This window comes from Cydia strobilella, chromosome 26 (assembly GCF_947568885.1).
Source record: "Cydia strobilella chromosome 26, ilCydStro3.1, whole genome shotgun sequence".
In the NCBI taxonomy this organism is placed as follows: Eukaryota; Metazoa; Arthropoda; class Insecta; order Lepidoptera; family Tortricidae; genus Cydia; species Cydia strobilella.
This window is the reverse complement of record NC_086066.1, coordinates 3,401,241-3,415,538: the sequence shown is the minus strand read 5'-3', so window position 1 is coordinate 3,415,538 and position 14,298 is coordinate 3,401,241. Positions and strand designations below refer to the sequence as shown.

Below are 14,298 nucleotides of genomic sequence, written 5' to 3'. Positions count from 1 at the left end.
GCGAGAAAGCGATATCTTTTTCTCGCTCTTACTTATGGGTGCGTCAGTATTATATTCTTTGGGTGCGTCGCTCAATGATCTTGGTGCGGTGCGATGGTGTGTTACGAACTTTATGTTCGCGCCGTGATTCGCGAGCTCGGCTAACTCGGCTTGAGTCGAGTGACGAAGTAACTAGTTAATAATCTGTGGTCCAGAAGGACGAATAAAAAAAAAAACAATATGACATGAGTGTCAGGCAACTCAGGCATCATACATCTGGCATCATAATTCTCCTTACGTCAACAAACTTAAGCGCCATTGCGTTAAATTCCGTTATTGTGTTTAATGTGTTTATCACATAAATTTACGGAAATCTAAATTGTTATTAAAATGTACGAGAGTGGAGTCATTTCCGAAGAACCTGTTAACTATAATTTATTATTTTGCTACGCTTGTCTTAGCTCTAATAGAACTTTAACTCCGGTTGGAGATTACATGAACATTTATCTCGACATTTGCGGTAATTCACGAATGGTGAGCTATTTTAACTACTAATAGTATAAATTGAAGTATTTTACAATGACCTGGTAGCATTTTTGTGCAAATATTGCAACAGGGAAGTGGTGATAAACATATTTATGTTGAAACATAGTGGGGTTTTTTATTCGAATATAGTATCACCAAAAAGACAAAATATGTACTATATTTTTAAAAATAACACTGAAATATTACCACAACACATGGTTAAACGTAGGGCATTGATTAGCAATATAATGATATATTTCCCTGCCATAATTTCATTATTTTTAATGTATCCAAAATTAAACATTAAAATAGGTAATAAACACCTCTGTAGAATTGGTGGTTTTTTTGACGTTAACAAAAGCTAAGGTTATTGAATGCTACAAATAAGAAACATACAGCATCTGATACATGTGTTTTGTAGAACTTGACTTCACAAATAAACTTATGCTGGGAGTGCCTGGCGCTGCTCAAGAAGGTGCGGGCCTTCAGCAGGAAGGTTGAGAATGCGCAGAAGATTCTGGACTATTGTGTCGAACAGCAAGTGAGTCTATACACTTAATAAAGTATGGGAGCTTTTTTCAATTCTGGTTGCTCAATTTTATAGAATAATAGATATGTATGATTTTATTCTTGACACGTATAGTGAGCCTGCCTGGGTTTAAATCCTGGTAAGGACATTCATTTGTGTGGTCGGCATAGATAGTTTTTGGTGCGGGAATGTTTCACATTAGCCAAAGAGTAGCTATTGACTAAAAAAACAAAATGTACTCTAGCAGGTTTCTGCCTAATGAATAATTAATTAAACAAAAAATTAAATTAAAAAATAATATTTTTTATATTTAAACCAAATTTAAACAAACTTTGCTATGAAGTGAATCACATTTTTTTTACGATACCAATGCTAGGAAAATATCAAATATTACATTGAAAAATAATTTAAAATTAATGTTTGTATAATTTGTAAAATATTCTACTCGCTGACATCAGAAATCAACTCAAACTTTGCATAAAATTACTTCCCCAATCTTGTAGATAAACTGCCTGTTAGATTATTCCATCATTATCTGTCAGATTATTTTGTTTATAAATAAATATCCTCCTCCTCCTTGCACTACCTCTTGACTTTTGTATGAGTTCTACGTTTCCTGCTACCCAAAGGTTGTCTGGAAGAAATCGTTTTTTAGCGATAAGACCGCCTGTTGTTACCTGGTTCTATTTTTCTTTAAAAATATCTTTGTAGTTGTACATGTATGTAAAATGTATAATTTTGGTGCAATAAAGAATAGGTATTTACTTACTTATTATGAGACATTTGTGTTCATTGTTCCTTTTTCAGACTCCACTAGAAAATAATCTCTCCAACCTAACTCTCTCTAGCATTGAAACCACAACATTTGACTTACCAGTCATAGATGAAGATAATGACTATGAAAACTACCTAGAGAACAACATAAAAACTACAGAATACAGTGATTTAGACAAAAGCATGAGAATTGAAGACCCATACATGGACAAGTCTGATTTGAGGCACGAAGACTCATACAATGAACTAATGTTTAAAATAGAGGATGTGAGAGGGCAGTGTGATATACTACATGTGCCTATAATGGATCTGTCAGGTCAGTACTTTTTAGGGTTCCGTACCCAAAGGGTAGAAACGGGACCCTCTTACTAAGACTCCGCTGTCCGTCTGTCCGTCTGTCAGAAGGCTTTATCTCATGAACCGTGATAGCTAGACAGTTGAAATTTTCACAGATGTATTTCTGTTGCCGCTATAACAACAAATACTAAAAACGGAATAATATAAATATTTAAGTGGGACTCCCATATGACAAACGTGATTTTTTTGCCGGAACACTTCGTGCGCGAGTCCGACTCGCACTTGGTCGGGTTTTTTATGGTATTTCACAAGTTATAACACTATGGGCCAGTTGCACCAACCACAGTTAGCAGACCGGTCAACGTCACGCAGCAGAGATCTATGAAACTTTCCATCTAATAAAATTTTGCAAACGCTTTAACGGTGACAGACAGTTTGGTGCAACCGAGCCTTAAACTGCTAAAATTGTGGCATATTTACTGGTATGTTTTATTTTAGCGAGTTCGGGCGAGGTAAAAGTTAAAATAGAACACCTGGATTCGCCGGAAGGTGAGGAGGAGAGGCAGCACCGCCGGTGGCAACGCTCCGCCATGCTGGTTTATAAGAGGTAATGTCCCTAATGTCCATTTATTTTATTTATTGGAGAAACTTCATAAGTATGCGACAGGATAATAGGTTACATTGTTAGGTACATTACGTATATGATTAAGATGAACACTTACTTCCTTAAACACTCTCACTAAAACATTAATTAAAACATAGAGTGACTTATACTAGAGCGGTACTGTCATAGTAAATTTTGTAACCCCAGTAAATTCACTGCCATCTGCCGACACACTTTAAAACTAAAAATTAAGATTTATAAAAATACGATAAAATGTATTTAAATATAGATAAATGATTTTTTTTATTTGCATTAATTATTTTTATGATTTTGACCCATGTTCTTTCACTGATATGCGTTAAAATTGTTAAATAACAAACGAAACCGTCAACGCCATCTATACGACATTAAGCCAAAACTAGTAGCGCCCTCTGAACGAGAATCAAATTTTCTTGATTTTCGAGGCACGTTTTTTCCTTAGACTGTATCCATCTATTACGGAGTTATATCTATCTTTGATTAAAATAAACGGACTTAACTGGTATGGTTACATACAAGTTTACCAAGTGTTCTAGACTATGCGTATATGTGTATTGTAATTTAGGTACTATAATTGCAATAAGAAAAATACCAAAAAGTTGAAATTACTGACAACCAATCTAATCAATATTTGCAAAAGTTGCGAATTTATTTGTATGAGATATTAAACTTATAAAGTGGGCTATTTTTATTAAGGTTTTGTGGGATCATCACAAAATGTATTAGTATGCACACACACACACACACACACACACACACACACACACACACACACACACACACACACACACACACAAATACACATACATACAAACAAACACTCGTTCACACGCAGCTTAGAAATAATAACATATATGTTAAAGTATGCACAGCTATCTGTAATTTTTAAAGTAACTCTCTGTACAATTTGTACCAATATAATACCTAGATTAAGAAACTAGTATAACGAAACTGGGTCCTGTAACACAGGGTTTCCTAGCTCAGGACACAGGGCCGTGATTTATTGTATACTCAAATTTACACAATAAACTTTATTTTTTATTTTATTTTCAATGACGACGTCTAGTCTACGCGAATAAAGTCGCGCGCAGAAGCTAGTTGAGTTGTGTCGATATAGTTTGAGTCCCCAGGATGGACATAGGATAATTTTTATCTCCAAAATCATTCCTTAACTCAAAGGATAGACTGAGAAGTGGGATATGAAAATACTAATCCTGGCGCAGGTAGAAGCTATAATTTGTGTGGGCTATCTAAAGTCGTCAATAGAACTTCCAAACAATGTAAACAAACCGTTTTATAGAAATAGAAATAGAAATAATTTATTCGTTAGCACACACAAATAGAAAATTATAAAACAGAGAAACATAAATAAAAAGAAAAAGTGCCACGAAATGGTCTCACCTCAGCATGTTGCTGGCGACTTCCAGCGCTGATCTTCCGGTGAGACCATCCGGTAAAACAATCACGACAGGTAACAAGAAAAACAACAAAATTAATATATAATATAACATACAAAAGACAGAGACAGAGATAAGTTAAAAATACATATTACAATAAACGCTATCACCACGTACAGCTGTTATATCCGGCCGAACTCAGCTTGGCTTGGCAGCTTTTACCGTTTCGTCTCACGGAAGTTTTGTTATTAAAACCGTTTTACCTTCATTACTTCGTAATCTCGCTTTTTAAAAGGACAACTATGACTTTATCAACAGTCTATATACTTAAATATTTTATTTATATAAATTTTTATTTAAATTAAATTATTAATATTTCAGCGAAAATAACCTTCGTAAAAATGTTAGGTTATATGTCAAACGCTAACAAAATCTGTCATGTTTGTTTACATTGTATGCAAGTTCTATTGACGACTAGTTTAAATGTGATTGCGTTCGTCATCCTACAGGATATGCAGTCACCGCTACGCACAACACTTCCAGCGACCCGTGACGGATGATATGGCACCGCTCTACAGCCGCATTATACGTCGGCCCACAGACCTCTCCACCATCAGAAGGAGGATCAAAGATGGCGTCATCAGGTAACGTAACACCAGGGGTGCGAAACTCCTTGCTTCGGGCAAACTCGGCTCCATCTTTCTTCTCGGTCCCTTTGTACGACCACAGATAAGATAATGACCTGAATTTTGACAACCCTAAATAGCCGAAAGGGATAGTGCCATATTGAAAGGGACATCATGGTTCGACCCTGAACCGCTGTTAAACTTCGGTTTTGTAGGAAGTTTCCTTTCTGTACGGTAGTACTATTATTTATTCTGTGATAACACCAATGACATTTAAATTACATTGGTTTTAGAAACAAGATAAACTCTCGCTATGCTTGGCATTCTAATTTATTGTACCATCACGCTCCGCGTTTGTTATGCCATTCAGGGTCCTAGGTAAATTGGTTTTTCCATACTTACGCTATGGAATGTCAAATTTAGCTAGAACCCTAAATGGAATAACAATCGCGGAGCGTGAATGTACATTGCAAAATGTCAAAATTGACTCATAAAAATCTTTTAACTTCGATATCTCCAATTTATCCCCTTATATGAGAGCAACAACATTATTCTGTTTTTTGGTTGACAGAACGACGGCCGAGTTCACACGCGCGTTGCTGTTGATGTTTTCCAACGCGCTGATGTACAACAGCAGCCACCACTTCATCTATCAAATGACGCTAGAATTTCGGGAAGAGGTAAGAATTAATTTTTATTTACTACTCTTAATTTAAGAGGGTTATTTACTATTAAAAATCCTGAAATACGTATCTACAAATATCACATCATAGCGGCAACAGAAATACATCATCTGTGAAAATTTCAGCTGTCTAGCTATCACGGTTCATGAGATACAGCCTGGTGACAGACAGACAGACAGACGGACAGCGGAGTCTTAGTAATAGGGTCCCGTTTTTACCCTTTGGGTACGGAACCCTAAAAATTAGTTATAAAAGCCGTTCTATACAAAATGTGTAAGACTGTATGATTATATTGATTAATAGCTGTTGCCCGCGACTTCGTACGCGTGGATTTGTATGTTGGTGGTTATATATTCTAAACGGCTTAAATTTACGTCATTATCTCTTGTATTTAATATCTTGTATTTAGTATTTTAATATTTTACCCTGAATTGGTTTAACTATAGCACTCGCAACATATATTCCCTCGCATAATTCCTGGCTATTTACTACAAAATCCTCCGTAATACTAGTATCCATGTAATGTATGATTTCACTACGAGCGGGTATAGTTAAGTAACTATTTGCCGGTTCTGATGAGCTTCTAAAACCTATCTTAGATAACTCTCCGTATCGCGATAGTAATCGTAAAGTGTTTGTTTCAAAATCAATATATTCGTCGACTGCCGTACAGATGCGATCGTGGCCCACAAATGGACTCGACAAAAAATGAATGATCGAACTCACAGCCATTGTAATTTAAATTTAACATAACATATCCGTTAGATGTTACTTGTCCGCCTATACCTATACGCATAATTTCTTACTATGGAACGGAATGTCCCAATTTTGTATGATTTCATACTTTATCGCGCACAAAGTTGTAAGCGGTTTTCCCTATATTTAAGGATACCCTATTTAAATCATTACACGTGTATATAACATCAGTCTCGAAATAGTTATTTGTGCAACAAGAGAGGAAAGTTGGTTTTTCTTGCGAGTGTTTATTTTGAGTCCCGAGAAAGCGAAAGAGTCTATAATTGAACCACGAGCGAAGCGAGTGATTCTAAGGTAGAATCTTGAGCGTAGCGAGGGACTCAAAAACACGAGATGTAAAATAACTTTGCTCTCGTGTTGCACACATAATTTTTCACCTCAGTAGTGAGAACATATTAAAGGTTAAAATGTATTTCGAATTACACAGAATAAACAGAAAAAAAAGTACCGTACCGTACCGTACCGTACCATAAAAAAAATGTAATAAAAGTATGAAGTTCTTGGCCTTCACTAAATTAAAAAGCTACATTGTTTCACTCCCTGGAGTGAGGAAAGTCGCACTTTCCTCACTCCAGGGAGTAACGAAAGTAGGCTTGTTCGAGCTGCTGAGGTGAAAAAAATGATTCAGCGACTCCGTATTTGGTGCACTCGGGTGTTGACCGGTCGAGCCATTCTCGGCGTGCGATATCACGTGCAGGCTGCCACGAGCGGTGACCCCTCGGGCACGGGACCCGAAATACGATCATCCTCGTGCCGGCCTGCCTCGTGCCTTGTATCCACGGCCACCGCGATTTGCCTTGTTGGGGTTGAGGATATCGACTATAGGAATACTGTCGCGGACCCCTTTGATTACGACGCCAATTACCTCTGTACGAGTTATGAGCAAAGCCTCTGTGGCACCTGTTAAAAGAGTTTTGTACATACCCATGACCTCCGGTTGGCTGGTCGTTGTCGGCCTCGATACATCTTCGTCCTGCGCAGCCTGGATCGCATCCTTCAAGCTGCTGAAGTTCCGCGTCGCAATGATGGTGCTGAGCCTTGGATCCTTCAAACCATCTGTGAACTTTTTAATGCATCATAACTCGCCGAATTACCTTCTGCCTGAGTTATAGTCAACTCAGAAAAAAGTTTCTCTATTTCGGATCCATACTGATCTATACTACGCCAACCCTAACTTATATTTTGAAGTCGGGAATGGATTGCTGTAAAAGACTTTTTAGGTAAAAGAGAGTTACGTAAATCCCTTATAAGTATCTCTACGGTCGAATACCGAATACATATCAACAGCATCTATTAATCTCTTTGTTGTTTCCTCAGTACCATCCATAAGCGGTATAAGACTACACGCTGATTTCAAATCGAACTCCATGGTATCAAATTCAGAATATTCGCTATCGCTACTTATATTTTCCTCTACCTCAGGCTTTAAGCATAACTGTAAGATGTCGTTATGCAAACTAGTAATATTAGCGTACAATTTATTGGTCTCCTCAATAACTCCCGTTTTTACGTCCTTCAGTAGGGAAAATTGTGCGATAAAATTATTACACCGTTCTATAATATCATGAACTTTTGACAGTTGATTTTTTGTTATGTTACCTTCAAACGTTGATTTCCCTTTTTTAATTAAATATTTTCTTATTGCGATTAATTCTTCGTAACATTTCAATAATTCATCTGCCATTACAAAATTATAACTACTAGTTTAATACGTACCTATTATAACTTACATTGGTGTCACATTACTGTCCTTAGTTTGCTTCATGTGAAACTTTGTTCACTATATTTATTACTTAGTAGCAGTTAATTTTATGTCCGTTGAACCACTATCACAAAAAAAAATATCCGATACACATACGACACGATACGCGTTATCCGTTAACACTTCACTCAAACACTTATAGGAGCCGTACGAGCAGCACGCTGCAGCTCAGCTAGAGCGACCTCCATTTTTTGTGGGTTTTCTTACACCTTCTATACAGGGCGTAACCTCCTCCAATGTAAGTTCCTAAAGTGGAATCGAAGTTCGTCGGTGCCGCAGAAGCCTTATTGTCACCGGCGATGATAACCTCTTCTTTCAATTTTGTAGCCATTTAACCGTGAGAAGTAACATTACGTTATTTTATTGTTCTATAACTGTCCACTTGAGCTATGTTTTTACATTGTAATAATCGTCACTCGGTGACTGACCGCACGCGCGACACCGTATATGGCAGGGTCGCCATGTAAGGTGAGGATTCGGAGTTGAGTAGAAATGAGTGTTCAGCTTAAACGATGCTTTATTACTGCTCTGCATACTTATGTAAATGGTCCTTATATATATCCTATGCGCTACATACATAACTATGTCTAGTATATACTAAATTGTTTTATTCAGACGCTCCGTGAGCTGTCGCTAATGACGTCAGCGGAAGAGGAGGCGGGAGCGGAGTGCCCCCTGGCGCGGCTCCTGCGCTGCCACGCCCCCGCGCCCCGCGGCCCCGCGCCCCCCGCCCCCGCGCCTCCCGCCCCCGCGCCCCCGCCGCGCCCCAAGCATGCGTACCCGCGGCGGAGAGCTTCAGTGACCACAACAGATCGACCACAACACGGTAATACATTTTTCCCCTCACTATCCCGGAAAGTTGTCTTTTATCCTTTAAAACAAGCGGGGAAAAACGCATTTTATCCACTAGTGGGGAAAGTAATTTGACCTTGGATGGAGCGTGTTTAAGTAGGGAGTCTCGTCTGACACGCCGTGGGAGACGGACGCACGTTTGGGAGCCCTTTTGTTCTTTCCCGGTTGTAAAATCCCAGACAAAACAATAGAGCCCGCGTTAACGCCACATGCGACAACTGGCCGACCGTCGGTTCAAGTTCTTTTACGCGACCTAGACCGCGACACAGATTCGGTTTCTCGGGACGCTGTTCATAAATATACCTATAGTGAAACGCGGTCAAATAATATTTATGTGTATCCATGAGTGAATTGAGTCAATCAACGAGGTCGACAGCTGGAGTAAAACAAACCGCTTGTACCTAAATGAATCTAAGTGCAAAGTAATAAGTTTTAGCCGGTCTCTAGATCCTATCCTCCAGACATATACTCTTACAAACATTCCCCTTGACCGAGTAACAGAAATAAAAGATCTAGGGTTAACACTCGACACTAAGCTAAACATGCACTCTCACATTATAAATATCTGCAAAAGTGCCTACAAAATTTTAGGGTTCATTATAAGAACGACTTCAGAGTTTCGTGACCCAAAAATTGCAATAATTCTATATAATGCCTATGTCCGTAGCAAGCTTGAGTACAGTTCCATCGCATGGGACCCTCGGGAAGCAAAGTATAACATCATGGTCGAGCGCGTCCAACGTAAATTTACTAGACATCTTTACAAAAGGTATTATGGATACTACCTGTACTTATTTCCGTCATCCTTTGTACTGGGAATGGTAGGGTTGGAGTCTCTCGAGCTAAGGCGTAAGCAAACGCTTGCCTTACACTACTGTCTACTTCTAAGAAATCAAATTGACAACCCATCTGTTCTGGAGCGTATGCGTATTTTTACCCCAGACAACTACATAGCTGCAGTAGGGCGTAGCGCACGTAGAGCCAGAAACCTTTTCGCATATCCAAATGTCCGCACCTATCACGGTTCAAACGCACCCACGTACCGAGCAATAGAATTACTAAATAACTTCTTAGCTTCAGTCCAAAACGCAGACATATTCGCAGACAAGTGGCCGTCCTTACAAAGTAGTGTCAGGATTTTTTTAAACTCTACCTATGTAACTTTGTAGTATGTATGTTTAATTTAAGTTCCTAGAGATACTCGTAGTTCGAAAAATGTATACATGTTTATGATACTGACTATGTATTAACAGTATAAGTGTCTTGGCGTAGGTCGCTGTAAACTTATACTTGTGTTTGTTTGAATAAAGAATAAAGAATAAAGTGCGTGTGGCCCTTGTCTGCGCCATGTATCAGCTCTGCGGCCCATCGCTGAAGCGCGGTACTGCTGCCGGCTCCGCCTACACGACGGACAAATTGGTGAGATCGGTCCTTGATACGTTTCTTAGCCCCAGTATTAACATCCCAAGATATTCCATTGTTAGTCGAGCCAAAACTACAACAGTCCCCCGAAGAGTAGATACCATCCTACCATCTACGAGACAGCGTTGTCTAATAGCGTGATTATATTGTATTAAATAGGTATCGAAACGATCGCAGTTCTCATAGTATATCTCAGTTAAATACCTAGCTTCATCTAACTCTGTAGTGACACCTTAATGGTTCGTGTTCGTCTTAATTAGGTCATTAGACAGATATTTGAAATTGGTTTTATTGGATTAAATACCTACTAACTTGCATCTAGCTTCGCCTAGCCTATAGCTTCGGCCATCTGGGGCTCAGACGTCGCCTGGGGTGCGTTGAATTATGGGAAACGACTTTTAAATTGTGGTGCAATATGCAGCTTTACAACAGAGGCCGAGTCGCAGACAAAAACAATGCACTTCCCTTAAACACATCTGTTGACCAAATAACCATAAAAAAAAGACAGATCGACAGATTGCACTATTGGTCCAACGGGTTTTTTTTGTTAGCATTCCCGGACATTAGTGATTTGTTTATTACAGTGTCAGTGTCTTTGTGTTTTTTATTTGTGCGAAAACATAAACTATCGATGACAGTGTTTGGTTTGGTGCATAAGTATGGATAATATTTGTAGTGCTGTTTTTACCAGCTTAAAACTACTATGTTGAAACTGACTATTTCTTAGTGTTGACGTAGACGACACGAGCGAATAATCTTACGAGATATAATAAATCAGTCACGAGAAAAGAATGCCGCGGCAAGCACAAGGTCCATGGAACAATGTTATAGGTGTTTGAGCAGTTATTTATATGATATCAAATGTTAGCAATTAATTACGTACGGGTTTTAGTGGTGTCTATTGACGGTGTTGGTGTATTTTATATTACCTAATATATTTATTGTGTCATTTGTGTCTGGTGATACTGAGGTGCCGGGACTCGTGCCAGTGTTGCTTGTTAAGTGCTATTAATTTTGTGTGCCATCATCATCAGCGACCAAAGTAATACTATTTATTACGAGGCGACAAGAGATTACTCGCAAAATAGCAACCCCAAGATGTCAGGCGTCGGCGGGCAACACACGACTTTTCGGCAAAGCGAACTATTGTGGCAGCCAACACAGGACAGGATAGACCCGACAGATGCGGATTACCGACGAAATTGACAGCCTAGTGCGCGCGTAGCATGGGTGGAAGAGACTCAGGATAAACTTAAGGGCCCCACAAGTGAAGGCCGTATAATGATAATAATATGAAGATACTACTCTGTCTTTCCGAAAGCACTCATTAACGCAATGCAGGCCTTTTGAAGAAGAGTCACTTACGAAAGCTATCAAGGGGCCTCGGTTGCGAGCCTGACGAGAGCGAGAGACGATTAACCTTCGAACAATTAACTCAACTTAATCGCAGTCACAATCCCTTCGTATATACTTACACTAATATTTATCTATATCTTCCCTAAACTGGGCACGATGCTGGTATTCGGTCTGGTTCTTCAACTCCCGTCAACTCCTATCCTCGACTGCAACAGCCCCACACTCCTCACCTGTATTATTGGCTCACCGGTGTCTCGGGCAGGAGGGTCAGTTGAGCATGCCGGGGCGGCAGATGAAGGGAGGTGTATACGAGTAGGCCCGAATACACGTCCTGCCTCGGAACAGGTTTGTCTGGACGGAGGTCGTTAGCGTACCGTAGCATACGCCTTTAACCGACGGCCTGGATCGTACCAGCACGTGCATTTGAGCAAGCTCGACGAGCCTCTCCGTCTCTCCCTCCCTTGTGTGACCATCGCTTCTGCGTCCTTGCAGCAGAACTGCTGGCTGGTGTAGTCACTAAACGGAAACGGATGGAGCGTGTTTAAGTAGCTTGACAGATAACAAAACGTAAAACGCTCATAATAATGGTTCGTTCGATATTAATTATCATTAAACAAATGGTTTGAGAATCTAATAAAAAATACCAAATTTAGCTTTATTTAATGATTTTATGTCATAAACCTTTAAGTTCCATAAGAAACGTTTGTTTTTTAATAATGATGTTAAATTTAATTCTGAACGCACAAGTTGAGTCGATGCAATTACAAAATGCATCATTGACATTTCATACGTCAGAAATGTCAACATTGTCAACAAAATTTTTACTTAATAACTTCTCACGTAAAAGTACAGAATTTCCAGAGTTTTTTGTTATAATATCGTACAAAAATTAGTGATTCCAGTTGATGAAGATGATCTAACGCCTGTGGATGTTGCACTTTCCTCGCTATAGTGAGGGGAAAAGTTTTGTGTTACACACGGGTGCAAATGCATTTTACTTCTCGTGTGTTAAAACACTCGCTACGCTCAGGATTCTATTTTGGAACCACTCGCTTCGCCCGTGGTTCAACTATAGAATCCTTTCGCTTGCTCGTGTTTCAATTCTACACTCGCGGGTAAAATACAACTTTGCACCCTTGTATAACAAATAACTATTTGGCCACCGTGTATATATTATGCATGGTGCCTTATAGGGTATTTGACAACATTAAAAATGTATAACGAATTGCTGTCATCCTGGAAGATAATAAACTAATAAAGTATATTTCACTATATTTGAATGTAAATTATGATTATTTTTTGGAAAATAAACGAAAGAAAATTAAACCGTAAACTTACTAAATGTTCTGTAGTGTAATACTTTAAGGAAAACTTTTAATACGTGGCTCATTACACTGATTAATCTATATTCATTGCACGTTTTAGCGTTAGATTTCTTGGGGATTGGTAAGAAGGAGGAAGGACTTCCGTGTCATATATTTTATTAAACAATGTCACCAACATGTTAGTTCCAAATTCATCCAGTAATTGAAGTAATTCTCCATGCAGATTATCAGACCCTACAGCTTTTCCGCATTTTAAGGTTTTGATGGCTCTATTTACATCTTCTACAATTGGGAGGCCCCCATATTCGTCATGGTTATTCCCAGGCTCCATTCTAGTGTCATTGAAAAGCTTCTTAATATAGTTTTCCCATTCTGTTCTTTGCTCATCAATATCCGTTAATAACTTGTTTTCAGAATTTGTCAATTTACCGGTAAGATGTTTGCGTCCGGTGTTAGTGAAATCTTTTACTTTTTTATGCAAGTTAAAGCTATCGTGTTTTAGATCTAGCTCCTATATCTCCACGCATTTCGATTCCAGCAACTTATCCCTTTCAGAAGTCCACCAAATTTATTTTAATTTCTGCCCCCAGAACACATCAAACGACCTGCGGCACTGCGCGCCCGCCGCGCCACCGTGTACGTGCCCGCGGACCCCAAACCGACGGAGCCACGAAAACGAACTAAGTCGGACTGGCCCAGCATAGAAGACGAATACCTAATAGCCAAGAAATACAAGAATAGCGTTGCTGTGTTATAGATAATAATTAATTTTTACTAGTGTTGTGATAATTTGCCCTTATCTGGGTCCTACAGTCATGGAGTCTTCTTTCTACAGGGCCTTCCGCAAACACCGAAGTTTACAAAATGCGATCATCTTTCTGTGTCACTCTAATAGGGTATTTTCCACATGTTGAATTTTATAACTAAATCTAGTTAAATAGATAGAAAATGAGCAATAAATTGGTAACTTAAAAATATATGGGTCAAACACGTCAGTTAAAAAAAAAACTTCCAAATAGGAAAAAAGTAATGGTACCATTCGATTCCTTACATTTTATTAAAAGAAAATTTGTATGATAACATTGTATTGCTTTAAGACAACGGGTCCCATACAGTCATTTGATCCTCAAAACAAACTTCATCGACTGATACCATTCATAAAAAATTGTAGAATACCCTATTGCGCCTTAATTGGAGTAAAAGAGAAAGATGCCCGCAACTTGCGTACTTCGGTATTCGTGGTAGGGCCCCGCCCCTCTACTTTATTAACTTCGACAGACCTTTTTTTAAATAGTGTTTTTTTTTGTGTACAATTACACTTTTATACACGGTGTTTCATGGCCCGCTGAAAACCTAAGAACAGTTTGTTCAG

At 38.8% G+C, this 14,298-nt stretch overlaps 1 protein-coding gene across 1 annotated transcript; it reads left to right on the top strand.

The window, feature by feature from the left end:
• The first annotated feature begins 294 nt into the window (after positions 1-294).
• Positions 295-13,747, top strand: LOC134753224 (uncharacterized). The gene is made up of 8 exons (XM_063689026.1): positions 295-513; positions 926-1,045; positions 1,841-2,123; positions 2,603-2,711; positions 4,654-4,788; positions 5,342-5,450; positions 8,587-8,797; positions 13,517-13,747. The coding sequence occupies exons 1-8, from the start codon at positions 370-372 to the stop codon at positions 13,681-13,683; spliced, it is 1,278 nt and encodes a 425-aa protein (XP_063545096.1). The 5' UTR covers positions 295-369; the 3' UTR covers positions 13,684-13,747.
• Positions 13,748-14,298: the final 551 nt, after the last annotated feature.

Bases quoted from the DNA above. Each gene is read 5' to 3' on its own strand.
- LOC134753224 (XM_063689026.1), top strand. From the start codon at position 370: ATGTACGAGAGTGGAGTCATTTCCGAAGAACCTGTTAACTATAATTTA. The intron at 2,124-2,602 runs GTCAGTACTTTT...GTTTTATTTTAG, and splicing joins GCCTATAATGGATCTGTCAG to CGAGTTCGGGCGAGGTAAAA. The intron at 5,451-8,586 runs GTAAGAATTAAT...TGTTTTATTCAG, and splicing joins CGCTAGAATTTCGGGAAGAG to ACGCTCCGTGAGCTGTCGCT.